This window comes from Thunnus thynnus, chromosome 20, assembly GCF_963924715.1.
Source record: "Thunnus thynnus chromosome 20, fThuThy2.1, whole genome shotgun sequence".
Lineage (NCBI taxonomy): Eukaryota > Metazoa > Chordata > Actinopteri > Scombriformes > Scombridae > Thunnus > Thunnus thynnus.
The window spans coordinates 4572173-4591689 of NC_089536.1; the positions used below are offsets into that span (position 1 = coordinate 4572173).

The following is a 19517-nucleotide window of genomic DNA, read 5'->3' on the forward strand; positions in this document are numbered from 1 at the left end:
GATTAAACCTAAAGATCTAACAAAATCCTCATTATCACGATGAAAAGGTCAAGCGTTAATATAATTATCTTTATGCGTAGCTTCTGGCTCAGGTGGCCCTATTAGGAGCTATTCAGTGACATCAGGCAGTATGTCACAGGTTGCAGTCGAAGCTAAAATGGTATTGATTGAAACTTTGAAGAGTATGATGGCGTAATTAATTAAAAAAAAATGCTTTTAAGTACTAAGCTGTCCTTTCTGAGACAAAACCTTTTAAGTCTTTGAAAATCAATTCTTTTCAATCTTTCTGCTTTTCCCACTTTTCCCACAAGTTTTTTTCACATGAGTGACTTTCTGTATTTTTTGCTCTCGCTCGTTTGAAGCGAGAGCTCAGAGCTCGTTTCATATTTCTGTGCATCAGTCAGAATTAAAAACATTTAGATGCGACATTTGGATCAAAATGTGATGACAGCATTAAACTTTTAAGATTCAGATTAACAATATTATTATCCCAGATGGAAATGTGCACAACATTTAACATGCAGAATAAAAACATACGCACTAAAAGAGAGAAACAAAGAGAAACAATCTGCATTAGTCCAAGACAGTAAAAGTACACAAAACTACACGGCAACGTCCTGCAGTGCTTTGTAAATAATTATATAATAACAATAAAACCAAACCAACTTTGACTGTTGCACAGTTAGTAGTAATATTTAATGTTGCAAGAAATATATATTTTTTTAAAACCACATTTCCACAAGCTTTAAAAATGGTTTCCAACAGGAAGCCAGAAAGGAAAAAAAAACAACAAGGGTCAAGAAGTTGCAATGTTTGCTTTAGTATTTCCACTGTAACACTGCTGCGGTTTAAGTCTACAGCTTCTTTTTTTTCCTCTCCTGTTTTACGCTGTTTGTGTGGTGAAAAAAAACAACTATGAAATAATTGTTTGCGTTAGGTGCTGGGAAACATCTGGAGAGACGGAGCAAAGAGGGGAGGGGGATAGTTACAGATAAAGGTGGGAGGGAGGACGGGAGGGTTATGAGTTCTGGATGGGATTAAAAGGGAAGACGGAGGATTTACTTTCCTAATTTGTGTTGTCGAGAAAGGAGAACACTGCATGCATTTGTTATTGCATGTGGTCACAAAAAACAACAAAACAAAATACTGCTACTACACACAATAATGACACTAGTACTAATAAAAATGATAAAAATACAACTACTGCTACTACTACTAATAATGAGAGTATTACCACATATAAAATAGTACAATTTCTGCATGCATCTTAATATTTCTGTGCTATTTTGAGAGGTTTCACCCCTGATTTCTCCATGGAATCAAATTAGGGCTGACACTGTCATAAAGCGTCAAAAGTGATGTCACTTATGTTGGTACATGACAAGTCTTAATTGTGCCCTAAATATAAGTGCTTCGAGCTTTATCGCTCAATTCCCTGCAATAACACACAGCAACAGCCACCAAAAGGGAGAGTGGAAGCGCCAGAAGCGGAGGAATTATAAATAAGTGTTTGAAGCAGGTTGAACATAAAATGTTAGATCAATAAGCGGATGTGAATGTGCTTACCTCACTGTTTAGGAAGCAGTAAAACACTGACACAAAGAAGCCCTGTGTGAGAGGTGGAGAAAGATAAAGACAGGAACAAAACATCATCAAAAAGGAGGGCATTCAAAACATCAACGCCCTGATCCTGTTTTAAATCGCTCACACAGCAGCTTATCACACACACACGTTACATTCATTCAATCATCTCCTGAGAGGAACAGTAATTTCGCCGTCCCTTCATTACAATTACTGTGTTTTTTCATATATATATATATATATATATAAAAATCCACCCACACAATGATGAAATTATACTCTCTCTGAAAGCCATCTAATCCTTTATTGTTTGCAGGATAAATCGTACCTGGAAGGATTCCAAAAATGAGTTGAAATATATGAAGACAATTTGAGAGATCTCATCTTCCCCCGGGTTCACAAAGAACAGCATATAGGTGATTCCCAGGAGAGGAAGAAGTACCAGTGTAGCCTTCACCGCTTTCCTGTAGACGAGGAGAGCAGTGAGCAGGAAAGCATGTCAGACAGCCACAGCAGACTTTTAGATGGAGGCAGGTAATAGCTGTACGACTTTATGTTTAGGCCCTCTTGACTCCCTTCACCACACTCCACCGATCAAGTATAAAACATAAATAATTTAAGGTGTGTACATGCAGGAGCATCTGAAAAGGTTTGTCTTTTGATTTTCTTTCTCGTAGGTATACAACAGAACACAGCAGGTTACAGCACATGTACCTGTATTGGATTGTCTCCGATGTGGTAGAGGCTCGCAGTTTGGTCATGAGGATTCTCACAATGTTGAAGAGGAAAATAAAATTGATCTGTGGGGGAAAAAAAAAACAAACAAAGCACAGTGAGACTCTTTATTAAGGCGCTACAGTGGTCTTCATTGAGTGGTGCGGCCTGAACCTCCTGAAGCTAAATGTCAGGAAGACGAAGGAGCAGGTCGTGGAGCCAACTCTGACCCCCGCCTCCATCCATGGGGAAGATGTTGAGATATTCCCCTCCTACAAATACCTTGGAGTGCACCTTGATGATGGGCTGGGGTGGACTAAGAATACAGAGGCTCTTTACTTCCTGCAGAAGCTATGATCCTTTAACGTCTGCAACAAGATACTGCAAATGTTCTATCAGTTAGTCGTATCCAGAGCCATTTTCGACACAGTGGTGTGCTGGGGGGCGGATTTGAACAAGCTTGTTAGGAAATCCACCGCTGTCATAAGAGGTGTGATTGAGCTAGACTTCCTGGGGGGCGACAGCAGAGATAAGGATGCTAACCAAGCTAGTAAGCAAAGTAAACAACACCTCCCTTTCCCTCCATGATGGGCTTGTTAAACAGAAGAACACCTTCAGCTTTCCCCTTTGTCACAATAACTGATAACTGGCTAAGAACTGTACTGTATGATTATTATTATCGTTCTGCTCAATGTAATAATAATAAGTCTACTCGTTTTATTTTTTTTTAAATTATATTTCATTATATACTACATATATAATTACTTTAACTATTTATCTTGTTTTATTCTATTGGGTGTGATGTGTGCTGGTCAGTGCTGTTATGACACTAATATTTATCCAAGTTTTATCAAAGTTTTTCTTATTCTTATTCTTAACAATGTCAGAGATACAGAAGGTTGTTTTCTGTTCCATATTGTTGTTCTCAGCCGTTGACGGGTTTCTAATAAACAACGGAGGACACATGTGCAGAAGGTGGGTAGAAAATTCATTGTCACAATGTTCTTATATTATAAATGGGTGTTTTCAGTGTTGCTTGCTGGAAATGTTATAATGTTCAATGTGCATAATGTTCGTCTGCAATTGTATTTCCCAAGGTTTAAACATATGATATAACACACCTGAGGACAGAATATATAAGGAGCATTAGGAAGAGAGGAAAAACAAAGCTGTCATACAGTACATACATTTCTCAAACATATGGGTTTTCCATTTACAAACAACGGATACAGACGCAGCAGGGAAGTAGAAAACTCAAAGCCATAATGGCATGATGGCTTATATATGTACATTTTCAGGATTTTGAAATATGGCAACTTGCTGCAAACCGAAGGGGTAAATGTGTATGTTGCCTCTAAAACTTTTTCTACCACACATTGTTGATAGATAACTATAACGTTAGCGTATACTGTTTCCTAAAGTCTGAAACTCCACAGATACAACAAAAGTAAAGTTACATGCATTGTCTGCAATTGTAATTCCAAAGGTAAAAACTCCACATTCAATATATCACAAAACACCAGGAAAGCCGTCAAGTGCAATACTACAACACATGAATAAAGTACATCTATAGATGGGATTCCCATTTATGTACACTGGGGTATTCAATACCACAATACCATGATAGATTATTGAGATGTTTTTAATGTTTTAGAATTAAAACAAATAGCTGGAAACCAGTAAAATTACTATTAAGAGGTACATGTATGAGTGGCTCGTGTCCTCACATTTCTAAAACTTTTTTTTTACCACATGTTGATAACCACAAACTATCAGCTCTAGCTAGCTAATGTCACTAGCTAACGTTAGCATAGATGGTTTCCCAAACTCCAAACATATGCTATTTGCCTACAAATGTTGTTCCCAGGGTTCAAACTGAAAACTTCATAGATAGGCTACAACATATTACAAAAACGGATGAGAGAAATGTCAGAAGGAAAGGAAAATATATCAGGAAGAAAGAAAAAACACTGGGAAAGCTGTCATACAAATCTCAAACACATCAATCATCTATAGACAGGTTTCCCCTTTATAAACACTGGGGGATGTGGCAGCAGCAGGGGGGTAGAAAACTCAATGCCATAATGTCATGATAGCTTATATATGGACATTTTCACTATTTAGAGATAAAGCAACTTGGAACCCTGAAAATTACTGTTAAGAGGTAAATTAATTTGTATGAGGCTCCTATTCTCACATTTCTAAAATTATTTTACCACACATTGTTGATAATGTATATAACTATTCCAGACAGCAGCTACTAGCAATAATGCTAACCCAGACACAAAATGAGAAATGTGTATGTCTGATCAAGGGGCAGCAGGTTAAGAGAACAGACGTTTAGGCTGTTTGCCAACACAGAAGCCCCCACATCCTGGATATCAGTAATGTTAGCATTATTAACTCTGAGCTGAAACAGGGGTTTCCTTCTTGGGATACTGAACATTTTCCATGAAATTGCTTTTGATTGGTGCAGTTTATGGCACAAAAACATCTTCTCACGTTGATCACACCCATAAGCTCTATAAATATTTTAAAAAATCCATAAGAAATAGTTTACAGATAAGTCATGGTGTTTTGTTTTTGTCATCACATCCCATGAAAAGACCAAAACCAGTGTCAGTCTATCTCTCATTAACGTGTTTCTCAAATATCTAGGCCAGACTGCTCACTTGAGCTAATACATTTAATATATTCATCATCTTTATTAATCTGTTGTTTATTTATTCATCTGTCCAATACATTTGTCTGTTTCGCTTGCACTTTTTAGACCCAGCAGGTAACCATTGGTCTATACAGAAGTAATACTGTCCAATGTTTCAGTATTGTATTTAACTATGTTACCTGATATCCTTACATCTGTATTATTACATACCTGTATATAAAACACTACCTGTATAATATACATATTTAATGTGCAGTTACTTTTGTTTGAATCGATGCAAACTCAGTCCAGCACCCTGATATATAGTACACAACAGATCCTACTTGGATTAATGTATATGGCGCCATCATTGTACAGTACAAACTGGAGTTTTTGGAGTGGTTGTTGTTTTTAGTTCAGTTTCTATCCTCAGACTTAACTTCATTCCAGTTGATTGTTTATTATTTATTATTCATGGCTTTTGTTATATTTGTTCCTCACCAACCTCCTTGATTTGACAGCTATAATGCTGCAATTTCCCAATGGGATTAATAAAGCACTCTATCTCTCATTACTTTCTGACATCCCAACCCTATCAGTGGCATGCAGCCACAAGCCCACAACCCAAGTTCCTACAGAAGACATAAATCTTCAAACAGCTGTGCACTGTAGTTTCTAGCAAATGATACTCAAACGGCAGTAAATAGTGCATTTGTTGCGGACTATTTTCAGCTGTGGATTAATACACATTTAGTGCTCCAGTGAGAACAGCAAGAGGTGGAAATCAACTGAATACATTTACTTAAAGTGGAAACAACAACTTTTCAACTTTCCCCCACTAGTGTTTCAAAGCGGTAATATTGTTTGCGCCACTGTCGCAAAGACAACCGGATAAACTTTCCGTTTTCCTCAGAGTGTAGCTCCATGAAGAAATGATCAATACCACTTTGGAAATAAGAGAGAAGAAAGAAGCATGTTCACTGAAGAGGTAAATTGAAATTGTCACAATTTTATATTGAATTTGGAAACAGGCAAAAGCTGTTGTAATGATGTGCACTGCATAGTAATAACATAGTTTGATTAACGTTATTGCCTTACACAAACAAGTAACTACAGCAGGGGTTGATGTAGGGGGGAGTAACATTTCCAACCTTTTTTGGGCCAGCGCCCCCCATCAATTATACCCAGGTCCCTTTCCGCCCCCCATCAATTAAAATGTAGGCTAACCGTCTTCACTGAATATTAATGTCATTATTATTTTGTGTTATATCATTAAACAAGCATGTCATTAAATGCCAAATAACAGATTTGATTTAACTGGACAGTTGGAATATGATTATCATTAGTTTCCCATGCAGGGAGCAAAAAAGCCCTGTGAATAGAAATTATATTTATGAGTGTTAAACAAATGCAACAGTTAGAAATTAGGTCTTGTTATTGATCACAAACAGCAGCCAATCAGAAAGTGGTACTTTGGTGCTGGTGCCAAACAAGAAGCATTATTATTAATTGTTCCAACTGAAAACAAGAGCAGTCTGCCAAGAAAAAAGTCTGAGGCTACTGGAAAAAAGCAGGTGTTCAATAGAATACTGGCACCATTTTTTCTTGTTCTACACCATTTTGCTGATTTGATGTGATTATTGTTGTTTGATTATGCCATCCAGTTGATCAGATAATCGGACCTGCAGCGGTCTGGCAGAGAGCATCAAATAAAATAACCCAGTTCAAGGCCCACAGAGGCTTTCGGTCGAGGGATTTGGGGGTCCTCCTCAAGAAAATTTGATATTATTTTACTATAAACCATGCATTTTCACATTACAATATTTATTAAAAAAACACACTGTGTGCCATAAAAAATAATAATCACAAAACAGTGGTAAAACAGGCTTATAGTGAATGGATTTGAACTGCAATTTTCTCATCCTCCCACAGTGTTTCCCACAGGATTTTGTGAGACTGTGGTGGGAGGACCTTGGACCCTCTAGGGGAAAAAAATGTGTACATTTTAAAGTTAAATGCATCAATCTGGTGCACTTTGAGAGCAAAAGTAAGAGGCTACTTCTGTGAAGAACACTGTCCCATGAAGAATGAAGAACAAGGACATCAGTCACTATCTTCATCCTGTCTTCCTCCTTCTCCTCCTTCCTCTGCAGCTGTTTGAGAGGAGGGTCTGTTTCAGCCAGTAGTTAAGTTTGCAGGAATTTGGCAAATTTTAATGTAAAGCTACAAACTAAGCTAAACGCAAACACCGACAAATAGAGAAGAAGAGAGGCACGGATGTTTTTATAAGAGCTGGATACCATGTTGCAGCTCAACCTTGCAGCCAATTTCTCCCAGTGGCCACTTGCAGTATTACAGCCAAAAATCCCCCTGCGGCCCAAAAAGCATTCTCCCCATAGACCACAACTGTAAAAGAGACGTCTGTAAAACTGTTGACAGACACCTTGAACTGCAAACATATGAATTTTTGATCCATGGAGGTTTTATATTAACTTTACTCGAGCCGAGAAAAGCAATTTAAAAATCTGTGACGACTCGCTGGTGGGGCCAGCGGGAGAAACACTACTGCACATATAAAGTAGGCTCCAAACCCCCCGGAAGTAAACGCGGAAGCTAGAAACTTTTTTAGCATATGTACCAGACGAGCAATTCTTATTGAACTGAAAAGGCACCATTTTCAGTCTGGTATCCAGCTCTTATAATACATCCATGAGGAGAGGTCAGAGAAGGTAGCGTGACCATAAATGACAGCAAACTGCACTATAGACTCAGCTCCCCTGTGTCTCCGCAGAAACATAGCACGTTTAGCAGAGCAGCATCAGCGAGTTCTCTGTGAATCTACACAGGGCATTGAGGTGCAGGGTAGGTCACCCGTGTTTTAGAATCGCTCAGAGCCCTATACACAAATTTGACTGCAGTTACATAAAACGGAGGAATATAGACTTAGGAAAAGCCCAAAGTCCAATGATAAAATTGTGAGAATAATAATGCTAAAATTGTGAGAATGTACAGGACTAAACTGGCATTAAAAACACAAACACTCCCTAAGAACACCTCGATGCACCCCTTTCAAAAATATTGCTGCCAACGCCCCCTAACGTTCTATGAACGCCCCTGGGAGGCGGTACTGCCCCTGTTGAGAAATGTTACATTAGAAGAAAACATTAGGAGAAAAAGCCTGAGTTTGTTCATTCATTTGGTCTATAATGGAGACATGAAAGCAGGAGATCGTACCCGCTGGCAGACAGAACGGCATAGTGACAGTGAGGCTTATAGGGAACCAATCTAAACGCCGATGGTGTCATTATTCTATAGCTGTTACACTGTGCAATCAACATTGACTTCATAATGATAAGTGAAAGCAAAAAAGTTGTCTATTTCCACTTCAAGTACTGTACTGTTAAGTACTTTAATTATTTTATACTACGTCATACTCCTACTCTACTACATTTCAGAGGTAAATATTGTACTTTTAACTTTACTACATTTATCTGAAATCTGTAGTGACAAGTTACTTTGCGCAATAAGATTTTACATACAAAATATATGATGAGCTTATAAAATAGGATGCGTTTGCTACAAATTAAACTATCCAATACAAATACATAAACAAAAAAATGCTCAACCTTTATTATAAGGCTGCTTACATGTTAATGCATCTGTAACTCTATATGTAATGTACACTACCAGTCAAAAGTCTGGACACACCTTCCCATTCACTTGAATGAGAAACGTTTGACTGGTACTGTGTATATATATGTAATAAAACTTTGAGAGGGGGCACTCAGCATGAAGATTACTTTTGCTTTTATTATGTATTTCTGTTTTTTTTACCTAAGTATAATTTAAGTGCAGAACATGCAATGGAGTATTTTTAATTGGTGGTATTACTTTTACTGACAATACGAACAATGCAAAATATCACCAGCCTTATACGTTAGTAATGCAAAAACGCAGTATCTTGATTATCTGAGGTGCTACTTAAGAAGAGCAGAGAAGCACAATGTGATGAATGACAAAATCAATAGCTCATGCAATACGTGTGAATGATGTAACATGGGAGTAAAAATAGCTGTTGGAATACTTTCCAGGGCCGGTTGACCTGACCTTGGCCTGAACAGATGTACTGTATGGCAATCATTCAAGAACTATCCATTCTACTGGTCTTCACCAACCTCATGTATTTGTGCTTCTGCTAACATTTTAATAACATCTTGTATTTATTCTTTATAGCAGTATATCATTTATGTCTGACATTAAAAGCCACCAATGGTAAGGCATGGAAAGTTCACAACCACAGCTACCTAACAAGAGATACCACAAGTATTCCGACGACCCGAAAATGATCCTGCAGGATCAAGTGCTAGGCAAAAAAATAAAAGACTGAGAGAACATGCTATTGTAAGCAGGAGAGATATTGAAGGAGGCAGTTATGTGCTTTAGGGGAAAGACAAGGCAGGAGACAGAATCATAAAGTGCCTCTTGAAGAGACGACTTTTTAAACTAAGGAGAGAAGATAAGGGTATGTGCTGTTTCTGACTCGGACGTGAAGGTCATTCTACCACTGGAGACCCAGCAGGGAGGAAGTGGTCGCAACTGAGCAGAGAAATGGCCAAATTGCCTCAGCGAAGGGACTTCTAGCAGAGGTAGTGGTTGGAGTGTGAGGGCACGCATGTGCATAAGGGCTAAGGACAATATTTTGGAAGCCCAGTCAGGAGGGAGTTACTATAGTTCAGACGAGAGATGACTAAACCTTGTACAAGGAGCCAGGCTAAGTCCCCGGCCAATCTGCAAATCTGCAGGATCATTCACACATGAGCCTTGCCCAAGGTCTGGTTGTCTAGCATCACATAGATTGTTAGCATGGTGAGGAAGAGTCACAGTAACACAGCTATGTTCTGAATGCTGAAGGAGAGGTTTTGCAAGTGGTACATATCCAGTTTAAGGTGATTTATTATCTGTCTTGTAATTTAAAGCATAGTAGCTGAATGTAGAGCTGGACCCAGATGAAAGAATTCAGTTGAAGTGACAATACCGGATTCACAATAGTTAAAACTTTATAGAATGAAGGAATAAAGCATTAATAACTTCTCCTGGGGGTATGGAACTGATCCAGTGTCAGAGATAATTCCTAATAGGTACTAACAAAACTGAACATGTCCTTGGATTACGTTCCTGTTTTTCAGTGCAGAGTCCAAAAATGATTCCCATATTTCTTGCAAAGTGTCAAGTTGCAGAGATTTAAAAGTTACACTTGGTAGGTAAAGTGTTAGAACTTCACATTTATCTTTGCTAACATTACGAATGGGTTGACGTATCCAACATTTCATGCTTTCTAGGCATCCTGAAGATTAAAGAGTAAAGACTAATATTATCAACGAGTTACGTAAAACTGGTTCTGTGCTGAACGCTGCTACTGCAGGACAAAGAAGAAGATCTTACCACTAACACAAGAATCATGGGACCTTGGTAGATGTAGTCTGTGTATACTCCAGCTCGCTTCCCAAACCAGCACCTGAAACGTCAACAAAAGCAATCAGTCATGTCTAGTTCTAACAGGTAGGTGTATTTATGTTGTCAGTCATCATTCTTAATAAAGAAAATCCCCTTCAAAGTTGAGTGTGTGTGGGCGTAAATTTCCTAATTAGTGCTCAGGGGTGTAAACATATGTTTTTCAGTCAGTAATATACCCAAAATATGAATTACAGAGAGTTCAGTGATTAAGTATTTGAAAGCAATGCTTCAACTTGAACTCTTTTACATACCACATTGTACAAACAGCTATAAATAATATCATCAAGTTGTTTCCATCTGTAATTGAGTCGTAAAAAAACCTTTCCTTAAAGCAAATGAAAACATCTGCCAGTGTGATGACTATATTTCAGATAGAGCCAGGAGAACAATAGAAATCAAAAACAATTTGAATGCTTGTTGAAATATTAAATAAAATAACATTATTAGAATAAATATTCTTACTACAATTGTAGGTTTCGTCACTTCACACTAAATAAGAGTTTATGTAGTTCTGTATTTTTCATATATTGTCAACAAATTCCATGAAAAGACCAAAACTTTATGACTGCTCTCAACCTCAAACCCACTGGTTCCTACTGGTGGCTCAGTACAATTCCTAAAACATCTGGGCAGTGTCTTTTTTAAAAAACAAGACTCAAACATAAGTGATTATTTCACTATTTTCAGCTGCGGAATAATTCTTCTTTCTACTGCCAAAACTTTTACACTATCTCTGCCAAAACCCCATTTATAGCCAAGTCGAATTTATAAATTTATTTACAGAGCACAGTTAAAAGCATCAGGAGTTGAGAATCAGTTCTATCTTTCACTGGTAACCAGTGGAACGAGGCCAGTCAGGGGTGATGGGGTCTTGTTTTTTGGTGCCAGTGACGAGTCTCGCTGTTGCATTTTGAACCACTTGCAGACGAGACAGGGAGGACTGACGGACGCCCACATAAAATGGGTTGCAGTAGTCGAGACGTGAGGTGATAAAAGCGTGTAAAACTGTCTCCAGAGTGCCAAATAAAGAGAATATATAAAGTACAATCTGGCCTTTATATAGATTGTTGTCCAGCTCCTGTTATATGTATTTAATTAGAGCTGCAACTACTAAATAAGTCGATTAATTGATTAGTTGATCAACAGAAAATTAATCTGCAACTATTTTGATAATCGTATCATCATTTTAGTCATTTTTTAAAGAACAAATATCAAACATTACCTTTATTCAGTATCTCAAATGTAATGATTTAATGCTTTACTTTGATTACCTTATGATAGTTACTGATTATCTTTGAGTTTTTTAAAGTGTCCTTTGACTCTGGGAAATTATACTAGGCATTTTTCACTTTTTTTTGTAATTTTATAGATAAAATAATGAAAATAATTATTAGTTGCAGCCCTTAATGTAATATCTATATGATTCAAGATGCACTAATCAATATTCTTATATTAACGATAGGTCCCATCACTACGTTTAACATGACAAGAGTCGCTCATAGTGATGAACCCACAGAGAATTATCAGCAGTTCTGCAGCTCTACGAAGCATTTTAGCTTCTTTCAGCTCATTGTTTTGGTTTTATGGCTGGAAAATTTATTGATTTGTTTCAGCAGTAGGCAGCTATTTAAAAAAAACAACAAAAAAAAAACTCTTATCAACCCACTTTACGCTACCTGCTGAGCACCAAATGGCTTAAAGACAAAGTAAGTGGTGGAGACCAAACCGGAGCTAAAAGGAGAGTGAATATTGGACTTAAATTCATCAGGTGGACTCAAACACATCTCCAGATAAATTCTAACATTGCTCCATGTCTGCTGGGTTTGTAATCAGGCAACTGTTTTCTTTTCTTGTTCGCCATAACAACCGTATAAGATAATAATAAGTCAATGTTATGTTTACAGCTTTTTGTGCAGCCCCAAGTGGCCATAAAATCTATTCATAGTGCTTTAAGTTTGCCCATATTTGTTTGGCTTGTTAGCTTTTTAGCTGTATGTAAGTACATGGAAAACCACTGGAAACACTTGGAGTCAAATTCCTTGTATGCATCAACATATGGGTGAGTATTTCCGGCAGCTGACAGTGTATGTGGAAAAATAAACTAGAGCAGCTCAATTCATGATCATTTTTAGTAGTTTTTTGATAACAATGGAGCGCTATGGCTAATACGCTTTATCAGGCTTTGGATATACAAACAATACTTGTTAGAAAGAGTAACACATTGTTGGTTTTGGCCTTTTCATGGGATGTTTTGACAATTAGAAAAATATAGAATATTGCCAGACAATAAACAGTAAATATGCCAGAAGTTGGATAAACACTCCACTGAAAGCCCAACATTCATTTAAATTACAGAAATTCCTTAAAAAAAATAAGGATTTTTTTTTCTTTGCTCACTTTTAAAATTGTTGTTCTAGTGGGTGCAAAAAGAGACCACTAATATCAATCAAGCACTTCCCAATCAAAGAGAAAACGGTTGCAGGGGTAATGTGCAATTAAGAATATCGTACAATGCAAATGTGATTACATCAGGTTATTAATAGACATTCATCTCCTTAATGCAACACAGTTTGACTTTGCCCTTGTCCTGCTTTTATTACCAGGCGAAGAAAAAAATACTTAATTCTCTTTGAATATATAAGAATCTCAAGAGTCACAATAAAGGACTTACTTCTCATTGTCGTAATACAGCTTCCCAATGGCCCAGGCCACAATTATAGGGAATGGTATACCTGTGAGGCAAAAAAAAAAAGACAAAGTGACAGATTCTTCTTTCATCTTTCTCTGCTATTCAAATCACAAAATATCACTCCAGGGATTTCCCGCTGGAATATGAAAACCTTTTCTTTTTTTCAGCATGGCACCAGCGCTTGCCAAGCTCTGTCACAAGCAATTGTTGCTTGCGTGCTGTGATCTACAGATGCAAGCCAAGACTTGTCACCGTCTGAATTTTTCTTTGTGAATGAATGAAAAGCTGGACTCCGGTTGATGATAATGCAGAGTGATCTGTGATTTACTGACTTATAGGAGTATAATAACGAAGACAAACAGCCATTACTCATATCTAAATGACTAATAGGAACACGAAGACCTTGCCAGCTGCCACGTCACACATGTAAGTCTCACGTCTCTGGAAACTTTCCACTTCATTAGCAATATACTGTCATCAGTGTAATGTTGAGCCTCAGGAAAATCTACTCTCTCAGCTCCCAGATTACTTGAAAAATGTGATTTTTCTTGTTGTTTCCATCTCTCGTCCACACCTTTCTGTCTTAGTCTTAACATTTAAGCTCTTGAAGCCTGAGAGTCAAAGCTAAGTGAAGCAAAAAAAAATTTGATCTTATTTATTTTTTCACAGCGCTTCTGAAATATGCTGCCATTTCCCATTCACACAGAGGCTTCACACTGCCCTGAGGGAAATGTAATCCAGCTGGCACAATACACCTAATCTCAACAGCACATAGTTTAGTTTGACAGTGTGAAACGGGGTGTTAGTGAACTCCACACCAATACATTTCCCAGCTGCCAAAAGAAATTCTGCTGTCTCCATCAAGTCAACTGAATCCCATTGTTGGGTAAATGTGTATCTGACCTTCAGTTTTGTTTTTTTTTTCTTTTGAGAAATATTATGAGTTTACATTGAATTTCTATCAAGTTGAGATGAAATCGAATTGACCAGAGTTATTAAACGAATAATTTGACATCTTGGAAAATACACTTGTTCGCTTTCTTGCCGAGTTATTGAGGATTCAGACCGAAACAATAAAATATGATCCAGGAAGTCCAGTTTGAGTAACAGATTTATGCTTTTAAAGGTTTATTAGACCACAAAACACTGCTCAACGTTTTGTATTACTCACAGACAGGAAATTTACATCTCTGGAAAGTTATCACGGCAGCAACTATTTTATCTTTCATTGCGACGATTGAGAGGTAAACAGTAGGAATTGGCCAATGTTGGTCTGAAAGGTAGCTTAGCTTAGCATAAACACTTGAAACATGGGGAAACAACTAGTCTGGCTTTCTCTAATGTACAAAAATACATCTACCAAGACCTCTAAAGCTTATGTTGTATCTTGATTGTTTAATCCATACACAAACAGAAATGTAAAAACAAATTGAGGTCTTATGGGGTGTTACATTCCAGGCTAGCTGTTTCCCCCTTGCTTCCACTCTTAATGCTAAGCTAAACAAATCATCTCCAGGCTCCGTGCTTGCCCACAGACATGAGAGTTTTATCAGTCTTCTAACCTAACTCTTTGCACGAAAGCTGATAAGCGTATTTTCCAAAATGTCAAACTATTCCTTTAAAGGTTTCATACAACTGTAGGGGTTAATCGTGCAGGTCAGTTGAAGAGTTGAACAGTAGGCGTACGTACACCAGCCGATGCAGATGAACATCCACTTGCGCAGCTTGTCGGTGGAGTAGGTGAGGACGATGGCGGTGTGGAGGTAGCAGCCTTCGCCAAACATCCAAAAGAAGTTGGTGGAGTGGAAATAGTTGAAGGAGGCGGTGACCAGACGACACCAAATCTACAAAATAAATCATCCTGTGACTCATCTTTCTCAAAGATACAATAAAGGCTGATTTGTTTAAAGGGTCATACAATATCTTACTTTACATTTATATGACATTTTTCAAAGAATTATCTTCATTTGAGCAGGAAGTTACACCTTGTTTGTACTTTTGAGTGAGCTCCATTTAATATTCTAGCGTTGACAGCCTTTTTAACTATTTTTCATGACTTCCATGTTTGCTAATCATTTGTTTTCCGAGTTTTATCTCCCAGCAACATACAGACATGTGACAAATTAAAGGAAAAGCCTAAATAAACGAGTGGAGAAACATAAAAAATGCAGGTGTTTCCATATTCTATATATACTGGCCTTCAAAGTCACCAGATCTCAACCTAACCAAAGGAGACCACCATCGTCAAAACATCACTTGAGGGAAAATCTTTAGGAAGAACGGTGTTCATCTTTCCAGTAGAGCTCCACACACTTGAGAAATCTATGACAAGAAGCATTGAAGCTGTTCTGGCGACGACCCAACACCTTACTTAAACACATTTTGGCACTTTTTTGCTCTAATTTGACACCCATCTGAAGTGCGTGAATGCAGCAGCAGACTCTCAAAACTCAAAGCGAGATACCAGTAAGGAAGAACTTTGAAAACAGTCTAGTTAAAATATGTTGATTGTCATTGTTCATTTCTACAAGAGAATAAAAAGGTTTTTTGCCCCACTTAGTTTTTCTGCAATACACAACAAAACCATAAAGTCAATTTTCAAATAGATTTGGTACAAAGAGAATGATTCAGTTTTGTGGAGCTTGTATGAGATTGGTAATTTCTCCCATTAAGGCAGGATCATGTTTAGCCAGCAAATACAGGTTTGATTAGAAATCCAAGCGGTCTAGTTGCTTAATGGAGGAAAGGATAAGCTGTCGACAAATCCCATGAAAAGATTGAAACCAACTATGTGTTAATCCGTCTGTCAATATAATCTGACTTTTCTATCCTGTCTGTGACTCTCAGCCTCAAGTAATTGGTTCCTACTGAAGACGTAAATCCTAAAAAAATGTCTCACAAATACATTAACGTTCGAAAGTTTGGACACATTTTCCAATTCCCTTGAACGAGAGAGTGTGTCTGAACTTTTGACTGGTATTTTTAATAAAAAGCATACATTTCCTAATTTGTGCTCTGGGGGGTTAAACATATGTTTTCCAGTAAGTAATTTTATCCAAAATATGAGTTCCAGTTGAACTCTTTTAGATACCAAACTGTACAAAAATTACCATATTATCAAGTTGTTTCAATCTATTGTGCTATAAATGTTGTTTTCTTAATACAAATGAAAACATCTGCCAGTATTATGAGAATATTTCAAATAGAAACTGGGGGACACTTTGGAATACTTGTTGAAATATGAATTAATATATATTACTAGAAACAAACAAGACTTTAAAGGATAAGGTCGATGTACTTCTCTATTTTTCATATCATCAACAAATTCCACGAAAAGACCAAAAGTCGTCTCTCAATACTTTCTGACTTCTGTACCCTGTCTCTCAGCTCTAAACCCACTGAATCCTACTAAAGACATTAATCTTTAAAAAAGGGGTCTCAAATATATATCTTCATTTTTAAACAAGACTCAGTAATTTCCTAAAAAAAAGCTGGGCACTGTAGTTTTTGGCAATAAAGCAACTGCCTTTGTTAGGGACTATTTTTAGTGGCAGATTAATACACATTTGTAGAATTTTAATAATCTTTACAACTAAAAGTGAGTGTTTTTTGTCGTATATATAAAAGCTCAACGGATAGAAGTGACACGTACCACATTGCTCTCGTGCACCTCGGGGCTCATGGTCAGCTGGACGATGAACCAGGTGGCGTTCCTCAGGATGAAGGCGGTGATGAGGTTCCAGTGGATGATGTTTCTCAGGCAGCGGATGCTCCTGCGAGAGAGAGAAACAGAGGAAGATAAACCCGTGTGCTGAAATGTTTATGCCGTTTTTCCAACATTTCTCCTGCGGTGCCTGGGAAAATAATATGATATCATACTGAGGAGATAAAAACAAAAAAAGATGGGAAAAACAGTCTAATGTAAAAGCAAACGTGACCAGACTGGTGGGAAATATCTGAATTAAATATCTCTTCCTGCTGAGTTTAAATGTTCTAGTGTATTTTATACAAAGACATTAAACTCACGGTATTTAGCTTTTCTTCAACAATGAGATAAATGGAGACGATGACTATAAATAATGAAGAGATTTAGCCTCAAAGTAGCATTTCCCATCACTTCCCAGTACCCTTCACTTTCAATATAATATAAAGTAACATTTCATTCCCACTGTTTGCACTCTTCTTTGTGCCATGTCTTGAAAGTCTCATGTTTTTTTTTTTTTTTTAATGCTGTAAATAAATCGACCTTAGGATACAATTAAAATCTGCCCAACTGCCTCTGAGCAAGCGGTCGAAAATAGAAGCTCACAACTGAACGGACAGAACAACCCAACCTCGGTCACTGTAGTGACAGCTTCGTTTGTTGTCACCAGCTGACGGCATTATCAGCCAGCAAAGCCTGCTTTCTCCTCTGCCAACCATGAATGACTATTTCTTTTTTAGCATGCATTAATTTTTAATAGGTGTCACTTGCACTGGCTTTGTGCTGACTGAGCAGACGTGCATGAGTAAGAATTTTCCACAGTGTATTATTGTCCATTTTTCCATTTTTTTTTATTAACCATGGAGCTCTTATAAGAAAATAACCTTCTTATTAACATAATACCAGCTGCATAGAGATGCAAAAACTACTTTAGTTTCGAATAATTATAATATTACACAAGAGTTTTTAAAAAAAGCAGCCTTAAGGGTCCTACAAACAAGCAGCTAATTTTCTCCCACTATGTCACACTGTTACTGGAGCTGCTATTAGTATCACAAAGGCAGCGACTGCCACGCCAGAAGCACAGAGAGGGAGGTTTTCTCAAACAGTCATATTCATTACGCTGTGTGACCTCACGTTGGCATCATGCCGGTGGGGGCAGCATGGCCTGATGTGTATTAATTAAGAGGAAAGCCGAACCCTCCTGCAGACAGGTCTTTGTTAGAGACACAGTGAGACAAATAAAAATATATTTTTCACAGCGTTAATTTTGCTCAGATGAAACACTCCTGTGTCTTTGCGTTAAGGGAACATAACAGATTTTATGAAAAGAAAACCTTTAAGATAATTAAGTGTTTGGTGTGTTGTGTTTCACTCTGTGATTGTAACTAACTAATTAGTTGTTTTGTCTCTAAAATGTCAAAAGACGGTGAAAAATGTCCATCGTTGTTTCCAAAAATCCCAAAATGCAACCTGAAACATCTTGTTTTGTCCCAACCAACAGTCCACAACCTGAAGATATTCAGTTTAGCATCATAAAAGACTGAAGAAACCAGAAAATATTCACATTTAAGAAGCTGAAACCAGAGAATTCTTGTCTTTTTTTCTTAAAAAATGACTCAAAACAATCAATCGATTATCAAAATAGTTGGTCCAATACTTTTGTCCATCGACTAATCGATTAATCGACAGATCATTGCAGCTGTATTTGACTGAGAAAACACATCACAGAAGCTACAGATGCTCATTTCACTGTCTTTAAGATGAACGTAGGGAAAAAATACTCCTCACCGCAGATTTATCATGTTTGACTCAACTAACTATTATTTTCATTGTCGATTGATCTGTTGATTATTTTCTTGATTAACCGATCAGTCGTTTTGTCTATAAAATGTCAGAAAATGATGAAAAATGTCGATCACTGTTTCCCAAAAGCTGCAAAGGTGCAACCTAAGATGTCTTGTTTTGTCCAAAATCCAAAAATATTCAGTTTACTGTCATAAAAGACTAAAGAAACCAGAAAATATTCCCTTTAAGAATCTGGAACCAGAAAACTCAATTAATCAATTATCTAAATAGTCGGCGATTAATTTTCTGTTAATCGACTAATCGCTGCACATCACAGAATCTAAAGATGCTCTGACTATCACTATCACTGTCTTTCAGATGAACTTTTTTCTCAGATGCCCTTGAAAATCCTGCTCCCTTCCTCTTCTTCTTCCTCTTCCTCTTCCTCTTCTTCTCTCTGCTGTGATTCTCTAACTTCTCTTTCCAGTTCCACAACCCTGAGCAGGAGTGTCAACCTTTCTCTCCATCACACTGACAGCAGCACCCCCTTTCTCCTAAATGGTTCCCAACTCAATCTCATTACCAAGTGGGGAAGGTGAGTATTAAATGCCAAACTCCTTCACTGCCCTAATGCAATTTTTAGCGGTCCGGCCGACACTCGTCCTCCCTCCCTCCCTCCCTTCCCCTGCTGCTGCCCTCCCTGTCCAAGCCACTGTGGCCCACAAACACGGGTTGTGCATAAACGCCGTTCTGTAGAGCTTCTATTCATTATTCCTCTCTGTGGCCTTTCACGCTTTTCGCACTCCCCGGGGGTGTCTCGAGGATCGATAACAGCCACGGCTGTTGAGGGTGCTAAGACCTTTCTCTCGTTAACGCTCGGTTTA

At 37.7% G+C, this 19517-nt stretch overlaps 1 protein-coding gene across 2 annotated transcripts in view; it reads right to left on the reverse strand.

Moving 5' to 3' along the window:
* LOC137171792 (corticotropin-releasing factor receptor 1-like) overlaps window positions 1-19517 on the reverse strand; it is a 71311-nt gene that overhangs the window by 5165 nt on the left and 46629 nt on the right. For both annotated transcript variants that reach the window (XM_067575920.1, XM_067575919.1), the window contains exons 7-13: window positions 16795-16915; window positions 14833-14986; window positions 13125-13185; window positions 10382-10454; window positions 2296-2381; window positions 1910-2045; window positions 1567-1608 (exon numbers count right to left, since the gene is read on the reverse strand). In XM_067575920.1, the coding sequence (XP_067432021.1) occupies window positions 1567-1608; window positions 1910-2045; window positions 2296-2381; window positions 10382-10454; window positions 13125-13185; window positions 14833-14986; window positions 16795-16915 (673 nt within the window). The remainder of the gene's footprint in view (window positions 1-1566; window positions 1609-1909; window positions 2046-2295; window positions 2382-10381; window positions 10455-13124; window positions 13186-14832; window positions 14987-16794; window positions 16916-19517) is intronic.